We start from the raw sequence: 13588 nt of genomic DNA, 5'->3' as shown, positions 1-13588 counted from the left end.
CGCCATAGCAACACACTTCTTCCAACAAGGCCACATCTCCTAATGGCGCCCCTCACTGGGCCAAGCATATACAAACCACCACATGTCCTCTTCACTTGGATGATGTTTTATCTCTCCCTCCCGTCTTCCCTCCTTTTCATCTAGAACATCCTTGCTCATATATGCTGTTTCAGGACCTGAGTCACGTTTTAGAGTCCCTATAGGCCTGAGGCTTGTCCCACATGGACACTGGCATTAAAGCTTCCCTGCACAGAAGTAGAGGTTGAGGAGGCCTTCACAGGGTATATGCCCAAGGCCTAACTGTGTAACTACTTATGCTCCACACTCTGAGTTTCTAAAATTGGTGCTTTAATCCCATTTGAGCACCATAGGAGCAGTGGCCTTTCTGGCCAGCCAGCCTTCTGTCACAGGCTTCTGCTGCAGCCTGAGGAAGCCCAGAAGGCTGAAGCTTGCTCAGCTGTTGCCAGAAAAACCCCGGGGTTTGTTTGTTTCTTATTCCCCAGACCCAGGCGCCAGCCACAGGGATAGACTGAGTGTGGCCTGTCAGGAAATCCAATGTACTAAACTTTGACTGTGTGAGAGACTGGAGTTCAGCATGGGATATTTGGGTGGGGCTGTGGAATTCCCACTTCTGAAGCCCCCCAAGCCCAGGGAAAGGTCCCTTGCATTCAGTCCAGGCTGTGTCTACCCTGTTCCCCTCCCCCACAAAGATTCTCCTTTTTTTATTCTCTTCTCCTTCTGGCTCTTTTCCTGATAGCTAGCTAGCTACCCTGGGCATGGACATGATCACTGCGTGGTGTGTCACCCCTCTTTGAATACATGGCACAGTGATGTAGGAAAACAGAAGTGGAGAGAGGGTACTGAAGGGCAGATTCATGGCAGTCTGCCATATTTAATAGAATTATTTGCTTTGAGCTGTGTGTTCTCAGCTGGGTCAATGCACCTTTGGAAAGAGATTTTGCTCCAAGTTTTCTCCCAAGCCTGTGTGTTCAGCACTTGCCCGGGGGGTGGGGGTGGGGGGGGTCAGTATATAGCAGATAGAAGTTGAAGGTTTGAGCTGCAGACGTCCAGAAGAGATCACATCAAGTAGAGCATGGAGCTAATGTCCCTCCAGCATGGGCTTTGTCTCTGACTCTGTTCTCCACCAACAGATGAAAGATGGAAGGACCCACCCACAGCAGGTTAGGGCCTGTGTGACCCTCAAAGTGCAAATTGGCAATGCAGCATCAGCTACTTGGGACTGTTTCTCAAAGGTCAAGGGACAAACCCTGCTCTTCACGGTGCCCAGAAGGGTGCTGCTGGCATGACCTGGTTTTCTTCTCTTCCTCTCTCCTTTTCTCCTCCTCCTGTCCTTCTCCCAGTCCACATTTGCTTCCTGTGATTTGCCGAGCCTTATGGGTGAGTTCTACAGGATGAATGGACAGGTAGGGGTAGGTTGAGTCCCTACCTTTAATTGTATTAGCTTCAAGAAGTCAGGGCCCCATTTTCCTTCCAGGCACATGGGTGGCTGTAACTTGCCATAGTTTCTAGGAATATCCATCCTGCGACAATGTATTCCCATTTGAAAGAAACATGTTTAAAGTAGGGCATAGGGTGGTAGGGAGGAGTTAGGTGCCTGTCTCTGAGATTAGGAAAGGATTTCCCATTTCCTACAAACAGCAACTTTGAGAATTCCTACATATATACTGTTAATTTTTGCTTCCAATGTTCATAGCCTGCAGCTTCAAAGGAGTTAGGAAATCTATGGCTCTAAGTCTGGCCTCATCTATGCCTAGAGAAAGCATCAGATTTCTAAGTCTTCTCTTTCGTGTGTGTCCTCAATTTCTCCCTAGTTCCTCTGTCCCTTGGCTTCCTTACCCCCTGCCCCTCTGCCCCAACCTCAGGATAATCCATCACCAGTATCCCACTGGGTGTTTACAGAGCACTCCACAGCCATTGTTGGACATTTTCTCTCTTATTTGCAGAGTGCTTTGCAGCTATTATTACAAGACTATCCTCTCAGAGTGGGGAGATGCTGACCCACTCTCTAGGGTCAATTCCCACTGCCCCCCCCCCACCCCACTGGGAGGACCAGGACCTGTACTGGAGAGGGGTGGGAGTGTTAGGCAGGCTGTCACAGGCTGGAGCCACAGCTGGGCCCTCAACTTGCCCTCTTGGAAGGTACACCCTGCACTTTATGGGGTAAAGAGTAAAAAGTGCTGACTTGTGGATTGTAGCTGGGGCACCCATTCTCCCCAGAGTAAGTACTAAGTAGCAGAGATGGGCTGCATTCTTCCCGTTCCTCAGCTTAGGGGTAAGGGGGGATTGTTTCTGTGTCCTACATAAGAGTATAAAATGCTCCCCCAACCCAGGTGGGGCTGAAAGCTGCTTGGGAATCATATTTCTTCTCTTTCAAAATGAGAATTTTAAAGAGGAGTTATGATGTCATAGAGCAGTGCTTTCCTGAAAAGAGAAGCCCCCACAATTAGTCCCGGCAAAGCTGCTTTCTGGCCGCCTCTGTTGCCACCACGCTGCAGGGCACCTTGCATGTTCTGTTTCTCATTTTGCAAGTCAGAGTCAGCATCTTGCACCTCCATTACATCGCCTTTGTATTAATCACTTGAGGTTTCCCTGTAGGGGCTGGAGAGGCATCACAGTAAGTAAGAGTACTTTGTTGCTCTTGCAGAGTAACAGGGTTCGGTTCTCAGAACCCACACGGTAGCTCCCAACCATCAGTAACTCTAGTTCCAGGGGGTTTGATGCCTTTTCATCTTTGCAGGTACTAGGCACACACATGGTACATATACATTCATGTAGGCAAAGTGCTTATACACACAAAACAAGTCTTTTTTAAAAAATAAAATACCCATGTAACATTTCACCGAAGTGGTTGGGTAGTAAGATTTTGTGGTGGACTCCATACACATGCATGCCTGGCTAGACGTCTTGAGGAAACATGGTCTTTGCATCCTGCCCTGCTCCCTCCTTTGGCTGCTGAGTGGCACTAACAGGTCTATCTGGGTGGGACTTCCACACTTCCTATCCTAAGCCAACGGTATCTGCCACGAAGTCCACAGTCAGTTGACAGTTCTGAAAATGGAATGAGTCATCTTGTCACTCACTATTGATTCTCAGGGCCAGCCTGTTAACCCCGACCACTAGCATTCTGAGATCTAGGTACCCTCTTAGCTCCTGTGGCATCTGTCAGCTTGTTTAAATCACAGATGTTTGCTAAATGTGTGAGGGTGATGAATGCATATTCATCAATGTCCAATGACTTCACCTGGGTAGGAAAACCACTGTTAGAAGGCACTGCCTGGTCTTTGAGGTGCACTCGCAGGGGGTTCCTCAGGTCAGCCTTTGTGTTGAGTTCTCAGAGCAGGGATGGATGAGTAGGCACCAGAGAGGACACATCTATGGACTCCGCTAATTTCCTTTGATGATATGCACGTACAGGAATGGGCAAAATGTGAGGGAGCGCGGGAAAGCGGGATCTCCCCTCTCACAAACAGCAGTGGATCACAAGGGGTTTTTACCCTAGAGTTGAAATGAACCAGAGGGGGAAAGAAACTGGCGTGAGCATCTTTAAAGGGAGAGTATGGAGTTGAACCTATTAGAGAAACATTGTGGTCTTGGTTACATTTAGAGACTGTAGTGCCATCTAGTGTTCATGGCGAACAAAAGCCTGCCACTGCTAACTCCCTCTCAGCCCTGCTGGCTACTGGCTCTGGGAACTCCTGATCTTTCTACTGTTCTCAGGAGAGGGCTTGAGAGGAAAGAGCAAGGCTGACAGGCTGCAGATGACAAGCTGCTGGTGCTGGTGCTGGTGGTGGTCCAGTAGAGAGCAGGCCATGGGCAAGAGTCACCTCTAGAGGCAGGTGACCTTGATGAAAGGCCTTCAGTGTGACACAGGTGTAAAAATAGCCTCTGTGCTCACTTTACTTAACTCCCTGGCTTGAGCAAACGGCCCCTCACACCTGTATATTGTTTGCTTGGCGTAGACACACTGCTACCTGTTTGCAGTGTAAATGACTGTTTATGTACCCAGAGTTATGAGGAGGGTGCCCTATCCGTTTCCAGCCAACGTTCTCTTAGAACGGATTACTGAACAGTAGAGCTGGCAAACCCCAGGCCTGGGGCCTAAAGGAGGGAAGGACCTTTAAGGGGTCCACTTTTAAGGGGTACCACTGGCTTCCCCGGAGAAGAACTCAGCATTGCCTTTGGTATCAAGGAAAGGGGCAATATGGAGACGAAGGTGGTTATGCTTAGGGACAGAAAACTTAGATGGCATGAGTCAGAGAGAATTCTGGAAGTTTTTAACTAGGCTTAATATAGGTCAAAGGGAATGAGAAAACCAACCCTACCTCTCTCACTTGGGCAATGAGAAAGGGACATGTGGGCTCCGCCAATTGTAGAATTCTGCAGACATGGAAGGTAAAGGGGAAGGTTTAGTGAATGGAAGGATGGCAGAGGATGACAGCCGCCTTCTGGTGGAGGGCTGCCACTCACATTTGATTGACTCTAAGGCACTAAGGATTTTGGTCTGTGTCTTTATTATATGCTTCATATACCAAGAAAAGGGCAAACAATAATATCAGATCATGCATATGGTTAAAATGGGATCCTAGTTTCATTTCTGTTGCTGTGATAAAATACCCTGACAAAAAGAAACAGAAGAGAGAAGGGGGGTTACTTTACATTACAATTCCAAGTTACAGTCCATCACTGTAGGGAGTCCCAGTAGCAGGAGCTTGAGTTAACAGTTCCCATCACATCCACCGTCAAGAGCAGAGAGAAAAGAATGTGTGCATCCATGCTTGCTTGCTTGCACTCCTTTTCTCTACTCTTGCACAGTTCAGGACTCCTTGCATAGGGAATGGTGCTGCCTACACTGGGCTGGGTCTTTCCACATCAATTAACTTAAGACAATCTTCCATATGCATGCTCACAGCCAATCCCATGTAGACTCACTGAGACTCTCTTCTGAGGTAATTCAGTTGGCAATAGTTCTGTGTCAACTTGACAGTTAAAGCTAACTGTCACATGTGGGAAAACTAAGAACGGTTCGTTTAAGAATGTAAACAAAACTCTAGTCTCCCTGACCTAGACAATCTCCTTCTAGGATAGCATTCAGAGTAATAAGCAGAAACTCATAGATTTACATACAAAGAGACCCATATTTACAAAACAAATACCAGAAACTAGGCAGGGATTAAGCACCTATTGACGAGCAGAAGCGAAAGGTGGGGAAACATTTCAATGATGGACTATTACAGTGTGGTGGGAGGAGTTTATAATACATTTCCAATGTGGTAACACATTAGGGCATTAAGCAAACATAGCAAAGCAAGATAGGCTTGACCATATCAGCTTGACCTCAACTAGGCAAAAACATGTGTCAACACTGGGAGTCTTACAAAGCACAGAGTAAAATGGCACGCCCACAACTCTGCTAGTGACCTGCACTTTCTTTATATGTTTCCGTACTAATTCTCCTGCAGTGTAAACACCTCTACATTCCATCACACACACTCCAAAGGAACAATAATCAGCATGAGTTACTTTTGCAATCATTAGGACCACGAGAGCTAGGGGAAAAAAATTGCTTAACAGATAACAGAGTCATTCTAGCTTTTGATTTCATAGGGATTTGGTTCCCTGGGGCAAAGGAATCATGGAGGAGTGAGTAGGGCTGTCAGTGTACTGTGGAGGTTTTAGAGTACCACAGACCAGAAAGCAGGGAGAGCACGTGAGGAGCAAGGGTCCCAGTGTAACCTTGAGCTTCCACCAGCCGGGTTCCACCTCCTAGCTGGGTTCCACAGCCTCTCAAAATAGAGCCACCAGCTGGGGACCAGGTGTCCAAAATAGAAGGCTGTGGGGACAGTTCATGTTCAAATCATCACATGGCCATAATTTTGAAAAGGAAAATGAAGAAAAGGATCTGAGTAGGTTAGGTGGATACTATAAAGATGTCTAGAGGCAAGACATGAATTCAAAAGGGTCCCCTAGAACCTGGGCAGCTGATGATTCTATCTTATGCAGCCCTGGATGGCAGAGAGTGGAACCCACTGGCTATTCGGTCCTAAGTGAGGAAGACTCAGTCTCCCGGGAGACATCCTGCCCTGCTTTCTAGATGAAAGGTCTCTGAGCAAAACAAACCATTTCTGTCTTTTCTCCTGTGTCCTCCCCCAATAGATATGTTTGATGACTTCTCAGAAGGTAGAGAGTGTGTCAATTGTGGGGCCATGTCCACTCCACTCTGGAGGCGAGATGGGACAGGACACTACCTGTGCAATGCCTGTGGCCTCTATCACAAGATGAATGGTATCAACCGGCCCCTCATTAAGCCTCAGCGCCGCCTGGTAAGTGAGCATCTCTATGGCTTAGGTCCACCAGCCTGGAGAGCAAACAGATTCTCCCCTCCTCCCTGAACTTGGCTTTGAGGCTTGAAGGATATAAGCTGAGGGGTTAGGTATGTGGGAGGAAGGAAGGAGCCTCTCACACTCTTAGAGTGAGCTTGCACTCGCTCTAAAGATGCTGGCCCAGCTAATCCATCACAATGCAATAGAGGAAAGTGAAGCTCAAACAGGTGACTGGCAACAGCCACTGGCCATGAGGAGCCAGACCCAGGTCTCCTGGTCTCCAGGCCCTTTATCTTGAAAGCCAGTTGTAAACCAGCATCTGTCTTATTTTCAGTTGATCCCCTAGCACAACCCAGAGTCCAAGAAGACAAAGCAGTCGATGTGCGTCCTGGTTGGGAAGGCCTGGTATTTGCCACCTGGATCTCTGCTTTCTTTGTTTAATGCCCTCTGACCCTGACTAATACCATCCTCAGGATCCTCTAGACAGAAAAATGATTCAGATCATGAGAGGGGTATTATGCAGTACTGGGGCTCTCGGGCTCAGGCAGGGTTTTACAGAGCTGAGTGTGATGTAACACACGGATAGAATGCCCTCCCTTTGGTTCTACTGACCTACCCCAATTGTATTTGCACCCTACTAATTGATGTTGCCCCAATGCATGGGCTGTCATGGGTAGATGGAGATCCCTCCTTTTGGAGCAACATGGACCCTTATTGGTATGACAGGGAAGGGGAATAGAGAGCTACATTCTGAAGCTTCCTCATTGAAGCCCATCAAACTCCTCACCCTAAACACCCCAAACGTCAGGCCCTGGAATTCATGAATTCCACCTTGGGGAAGAATTTTTGACCTAGCCTCCCATCTGTTTCTATGAATGGTCTAGATACCCAGAGATAGTGCTAAGGCTAGCCCAAGGGGCTCCCAAGGGACTATCCTGGCCTAGCCCTACTAAACACAAAACGCTTCCTTTTTATGTTGTAGTCCGCTTCCCGCCGGGTAGGCCTCTCCTGTGCCAACTGCCAGACTACCACCACCACGCTGTGGCGTCGTAATGCCGAGGGTGAGCCCGTGTGTAATGCCTGCGGCCTCTACATGAAGCTCCACGGGGTGAGTGGATGCCCTGCCCTGCTGTGTCTATGCCCCACCCCCCCATGCCCTCAGCTCTGCCTGAGAGGAGCCTTCTCCACTCCCATTCTGTAGGTCTCACTGCTCTTCCCTCTAGAATAGAATCCACTTGCTCCTTCTTTTAAAAACCATCATTTGTGTGTGTGTGTGTGTCAATACTATAACAGACTCACAACTGGAAATCCATATTTAATTCCAACCCTTCAGGTTCCCAGGCCTCTTGCAATGCGGAAGGAGGGAATTCAAACCAGAAAACGGAAGCCCAAGAACCTGAATAAATCTAAGACACCAGCAGGTGAGGAATAGATCTGTGTGTAAGCATGAAACAAGTCAGAAGCTCCCAGAGCATCTGAGAACCATGTCTGCTCTGGTAGGCGGCCACCCTTGGCAGCCAAGGTACAATGCTAACCTCCTCAATTCTCTCAGAGCACAGTAATAACCCAGTAAAGAAGTCAGCACAAGGAAACCCTATGACGACTGCCCTTGCAATAGGCTGGTTGAATCAGTGTGGGGCTGGAGAGAGAAATTTTGCTCAGTGGTCCATTTTTCAAGCTTTGATCAAAGCAGACAAGTTCCCGTTAGCGTACTCCTGACAGACTGATCTATAATCGGGGTACATGTGTGTCACATGGTACTCTGAACTTGTACAAGTTCCTTCAGGGATCCTCTCAAGACCCCACAGAAGCAGTGTCCTCCTATCTTCCTGAGAAGCAAACTGAAAGTCAAGGGCAATGGCCTAAAATCACATTGCTATTGACTGGGATCTGGAATGTTCACTCCGGGATCAATAGTCTATTCAATATGCCGTTCTGTTGTCACAGTCTCTATGTAGCTCAGGATAGCCTTGAACTCATGGCCCCTCCTGCCTCAGCCTTCTAAAGTATTAAGATTATAGGCATGCGCCACCACACCTGGCAGTGCCTTCTTAATTGCTAGATCAAGAAAGTCACTAATGTTCCCTACTCAGAGCCCTCTCTGCTGCACATTGCCAAATTACGGTTTGCCGGGCTTCAGTTGCAGAGGAACTGAGCTGGCTGATGAGACAGACAGTTCACTTCTCACTGCAGACAGGCAGACTCACCAAGTTGCCCACTGCCATCACCAAAGGCATGGCCATCATCCCGGTTTCCTAAATTCAGCTGGAGCTGCTGGGAGAAGTATTTCCTACCTGAACCTCCTACCCCACCTCCCCCACCCCCAGGGTCCTGCCTCTTTCTGCCTCCCAGACTGTGACTGCAGCAGAGCCCCTGGGTAATCTCCCACATCCTGTGTGGCAGGCACAGGAAGAACAGGCATTGGGTTCAGTGGAGTACCCCTCAACCCCTAAGTGGAAATCCAGAAAAGTAAATTCCATAGCAGAATCTGTTCTGGAGAGCACAGGGCATTTTTAATCTCTACTCATCCCAAGCAGTGTGGCTATCCACACTTCACTACAGAGAAGTTAATACAGTTAATTATGAGTTGGTGTCCCAGAACCCTCTGGCAGTATCCTGCAATATATAGTATTTGCATTTAAGAAGCAGTATCAAGAGTGTAGAATACCAAAACACAACATGGTCTCCAGGATCGTCTCTCCTGGATCTAGGGTCACAAGGGACTCAGAGACTTTTGAAAAAGGTTCCCTTGAGGCTGGCGATGCAGCTCAGTGGATAGTGTGTTTATTTAGCACACACAAAGTTCTGGCTTCAGCCCCTAGCATTCCATAAACCGGGCATGGCGGCAGAGGCTTGTAAACCCAGCCCTTGGGAGGCGGAGGCAGGAATGTCAGTTCAGTGGCATCCTTACCTACACAGTGAGTTTGTGACCAGCCTGGGCTGCAGCGGTTTTTACAAGAAGGTAAAATGCTCTCTTTGGGATTTTGATGCTTCTGTCCTATTTTGAGAACTGCTCCACCCCGCAACCCAGCAAGTATAAGAAAGGCCTCTGTCCCTGTAGCTGGATTGGGTTTCCTGACTCTACCTCCTTTTTTGCAGGTCCTGCTGGCGAGACCCTCCCTCCCTCCAGCAGCGCCTCCAGCGGTAACTCCAGCAACGCCACTAGCAGCAGCAGCAGCAGTGAAGAGATGCGCCCTATCAAGACAGAGCCCGGGCTGTCATCTCACTATGGGCACAGCAGCTCCATGACCCAGGTGGGTAGGGGGACTGAGTTGATCCCAGTAGCCAGTCCTGCCTTGGGAGGTGAGCTGTAGCCTGGCCCTAAGCTATTGGCCTCCAAGCAGCCCAGCCTCTAAGCCCTTGGTACCTCTTGTCCAGCTCCACAGATTTAGACACAAAGAATATCACAGGCTTAAGGTTTAGCGCCTTCCTGTGCTGGGGCCTTTGGGAACAAGAGGAAGGACCCAGGTTCTGCACCCAGGGTGCATGTGGCAGATAGTACAACTGCTCCCTGAGTCAGTCTTGAGTGTTGGGGTTGGAAGCAGATTTGGACTCTAGAGCTTGAAGAGCTTTGAGCCTAGCCTTGAAGGATTTTCAGAGGAGGAGGCAGGAAGATGGTGTGAGCATGTCATAGGCTTGGGAACCAAAGAGGGTGGGAAGCTGTTTTCATGAGCTCTAGGTTCCCGAGAGCCTCTGAGTGGCCCTACAAGGGACCGTGCCCTCTTACAGGTCTGATGGCACCCCTGTTCCTCTGCCTTTTAGGGGATGAGGAAGTCACAGGTTTCCCAGCCCCGCCACCCCTAGTTGTGAGACAATGGTTGAGAATTCTACCATAAGAGTAAACTAGAGAGAACCTGGCTCCACAGAAGTGAGGGTACTAGAACTCTCTCAGGTGGAGAGGGTGACCTCAGCTGGACCCAGAAGACCTCTATCTGACCAGGGAGTGGTAATAAGAGTGTCTCCTGTGGCTGCCAGAGCTTTCTGAGAAAGCACAGGAGCACAAAACTCCTGGGTTGTGCCTCTGGTTACAGTGCTCAGAAGCCAGAGTGGAAGCACACAGACCCTCTGCGTCTGGACCCTAGGGCCTAGGGAAGCAGCTAGTCTTACTCCCTCATTCCCTCTCCAACCCTGGTCCTCGGATCCCCAGGAGCATCCTACTGGCTCACTGTGCTCTCTGCCTTCCAGACATTCAGTACTGTGTCCGGCCATGGGCCCTCCATCCATCCAGTGCTGTCGGCTCTGAAGCTCTCCCCACAAGGCTATGCATCTCCTGTCACTCAGACATCGCAGGCCAGCTCCAAGCAGGACTCTTGGAACAGCCTGGTCCTGGCTGACAGTCATGGGGACATAATCACCGCGTAATCAGCGCCCCCCCTCCTTCCCTCTTCAAATTCCTGCTCGGACTTGGGACGTGGGGGCCAGCAAAGTAAAAGGCTGGGGCACCCTTGGCCAGCCCCTTTGTCTGGGAACAACTCCTGAAGAACAACTGGGTAGAACTTGAAGTTGTTGACAATCACTTAGGGATATGGGTGTGCCGGGTTGCTTCAAACACCTTTGCAGGTGGAGCACTGGAAAAGCCTGCGTTCTTACAGAGAAGCCCACCTTGGCTGCAAGCACAGCACAGTGAGGCTCTTCAATGTAGCAGGAGACTTCTTCCTCATTCTCCACCTGCCTGTCCAGGACAAACACATGATCTCCTTCACCCCAGCTCCCCACCTGGTTGTGGTGGTGGGTTTTTCTTTGTGATCCTAGAGTGGCTGTAGGGGCGGAGGCTTCAAGACACCATCTACAGTCTGAGCAGGGTGTCTACTTGTTGTGGACTACACATAGAAGCCCTGCCCTTGTCCAACACTCCCCTTGCTTGAGGCATGGCACATCTCTGCATGTCCCATACCAGATCTGACTCCAAAGTGCTGGGTTCAATGCAGATGTTACTGAATGCTTCTTGGGGAGATTAGGTGAGGGGAAGGCACATCACCCATCACACAGAATAGCTTCATCAAATCGCAGCCTGGCAATGGTGCCTTCCCTTCCTCTCCCAGGAACATCAAACCCCTTGCTCTCCAGCCTGAACATCTCCTACCCTCTGGAAAACTAGAGCCCAGTTGTGCAGCTAATGCCACTAGGTGCTATTTCCCAGCATCCTTTTTACCCCTTCACACACAGGGGTTCCAAGGAGGAACAAAACCTACTACCAAAGCAGCCTTGGTGACTACGCTCATCTGCACCTCGGGGGGGGGGGGTGCCCTCTGGAGGTTGTGTCTACAGCACAATACTGTTCCCAGGACTCTGGCTTGCTTGCCCTGAGCCTGCCAAGCCAAGCCCTCTTAAGTCAGACAGTTACCTGGCTCTGGGACTTTCTCCAGCACAGATCCTTTGTCTAGAAAATATAGACTGTTTGCAAAATAAATTCAAAGCAGAAACAACTAAAGGAAATTTGTGAAAGGACAAAGGTGGTAGACGGGAGAAGATGTCCCCAGGGCTAGCAGGACAGTCATGATAGCAGCTGTCCTAGGATTGGCCTCCCTCCCATCTCCCACCATTACTGGGGCTCCCAGAGATTCTTCCTTGTCCTCATCACCCACAGAGCTGTAGCCAACTGTGGCACAACTTTATTTTACCCCAAATTCCCAGCCCCACCCCTAAACCTTACTGGCCGTAGCAGAGAATAGCTTCGAACCAAGATTCTGTTGTAATCATTTTCGCTGTTTCTCCCTCAAGGCCGCCTTCCCCATGCCTGCCCCTCCTCCACAACCCGTTAACATTGTCTTAAGGTGAAATGGCTGTAAAATCAGTATTTAACTAATAAATTTATCTGTATTCCTGTTTCCTCCGAAGTCTTTTCTAACAGGCCTGGTGTTCTTGCCCTTTTTAGTGGACCAAATGGTGCAGGCAGCCTCTACCCAGTTTCCCCCTCATGGTTTTGGTAGTTAGCACCTGGGAACTGGTGGTGGAGGCTGGTGAGAGGTGGCACTGGAAGATCTTAGGATAGGGTTCAGATTGCTGGAGAGGACCACAGCTGCCTTCACTGAAGCTCCTCTGTCCCCACCTTCTCACATAGAAGTCACCCTGTGAGTGGGGACAGTTTTAGAGCATCTGCCCGAGTGCTTTCGGCTCCATTTAACTAGATGGTCCTCGATCTCTCCTGTCTACTGGTTTAGAACACATCCTGAATGGTGGCCCCCAAGGGGTAAATACTCCAGTGAGACAAAGACATAGCTTTGTCCCCTTTATCTATTTTGGCTTCACCTCAGGTGACAGGACTGCCTATTTGCTTCATCTGAGAAGTACAAGTGTGACGCACTCATTGGTCCTAAGGCTGTGTCTCATATGGTCCCTGTAGCATTGGCAGGGCTTACACGTCACCTTCAAAACCATCCTACCTTTCACTTGGCTTATGTCAAACCTACCAGGCACCTAGGGCCTCAGATCTCTCGGCACCCTGGTCATTTCCCAGTAGTAATAACTCAGGGAGAGTCACGCCTTTCTATGTAAAACCAGGAAATGTTATAAAATCCTTTCAAAACTATTTAGTTAATTGTGTTAATGGGCACACATGCCATCGGACCCCAGTGGAGGTCAGAGAGCTACTTCCGGGAATCCGTTCTCTCTTTTCCATCATTTTATAGCTTCCAGGGATCAAGCTCAGGTCTTCAGGCTTGTGTGGTAAATGCTCTCTCCGCTCAAGTAACCCATCTTAGTGGCCCAAGAAAAACTTTTCAGCTCTTAAAAAGAATAATAGTTTGGTGTATCCTGAGAGGCTCTGCCAGTGCCTGACAAATACAGAAGTGGGTGCTCATAGCCATCTATTGAACAAAGCACAGGGTCTCCAGTGAAGGAGCTAGAGAAAGTACCCAAGGAGCTGAAGGGGTTTGCAGCTCTATAGGAGGAACAACAATATGAACCAACCAGTATCTCCAGATCTTCCTGGGACTAAACCACCAGACAAATAAAACACATGGTGGGACTCATGGCTCCAGCTGCATATGTAGCAGAGGATGGCCTAGTCGGCCAGCAATGGGAGGCCCTTGGTCCTGTGAAGATTCGATGCCCCAGTATAGGGGAATGCCAGGGCCAGGAAGCAGAAGTGGGTGGGTTGGGGAGCAAGGGGGGGGAGGGGATCGGGGATTTACGGAGGGGAAACTAGGAAGGGGGTAACATCTGAAGTGTAAATAAAAAAAATATCTAATTTTTTAAAAAGAAAAAAAAAAGAAGAATAGCTTGGGGACTTGAGAGATGGCTCATCA

The 13588-nt window shown here is 49.2% G+C and overlaps 1 protein-coding gene across 3 annotated transcripts in view; it reads left to right on the top strand.

The window, feature by feature from the left end:
• The window catches only part of Gata4 (GATA binding protein 4), a 72857-nt gene extending 60679 nt beyond the window's left edge, over positions 1-12178 (top strand). For all 3 annotated transcript variants that reach the window (XM_021182271.2, XM_029468949.1, XM_021182270.2), the window contains exons 3-7: positions 6175-6341; positions 7324-7449; positions 7675-7762; positions 9441-9595; positions 10527-12178. In XM_021182271.2, coding sequence (XP_021037930.1) covers positions 6175-6341; positions 7324-7449; positions 7675-7762; positions 9441-9595; positions 10527-10703 — 713 coding nt within the window. In that variant the 3' untranslated portion in view covers positions 10704-12178. The remainder of the gene's footprint in view (positions 1-6174; positions 6342-7323; positions 7450-7674; positions 7763-9440; positions 9596-10526) is intronic.
• Positions 12179-13588: the final 1410 nt, after the last annotated feature.

Source organism: Mus caroli, chromosome 14, assembly GCF_900094665.2.
Source record: "Mus caroli chromosome 14, CAROLI_EIJ_v1.1, whole genome shotgun sequence".
Classification (NCBI taxonomy): Eukaryota; Metazoa; Chordata; class Mammalia; order Rodentia; family Muridae; genus Mus; species Mus caroli.
This window is presented reverse-complemented; position numbering and strand designations above follow the sequence as displayed.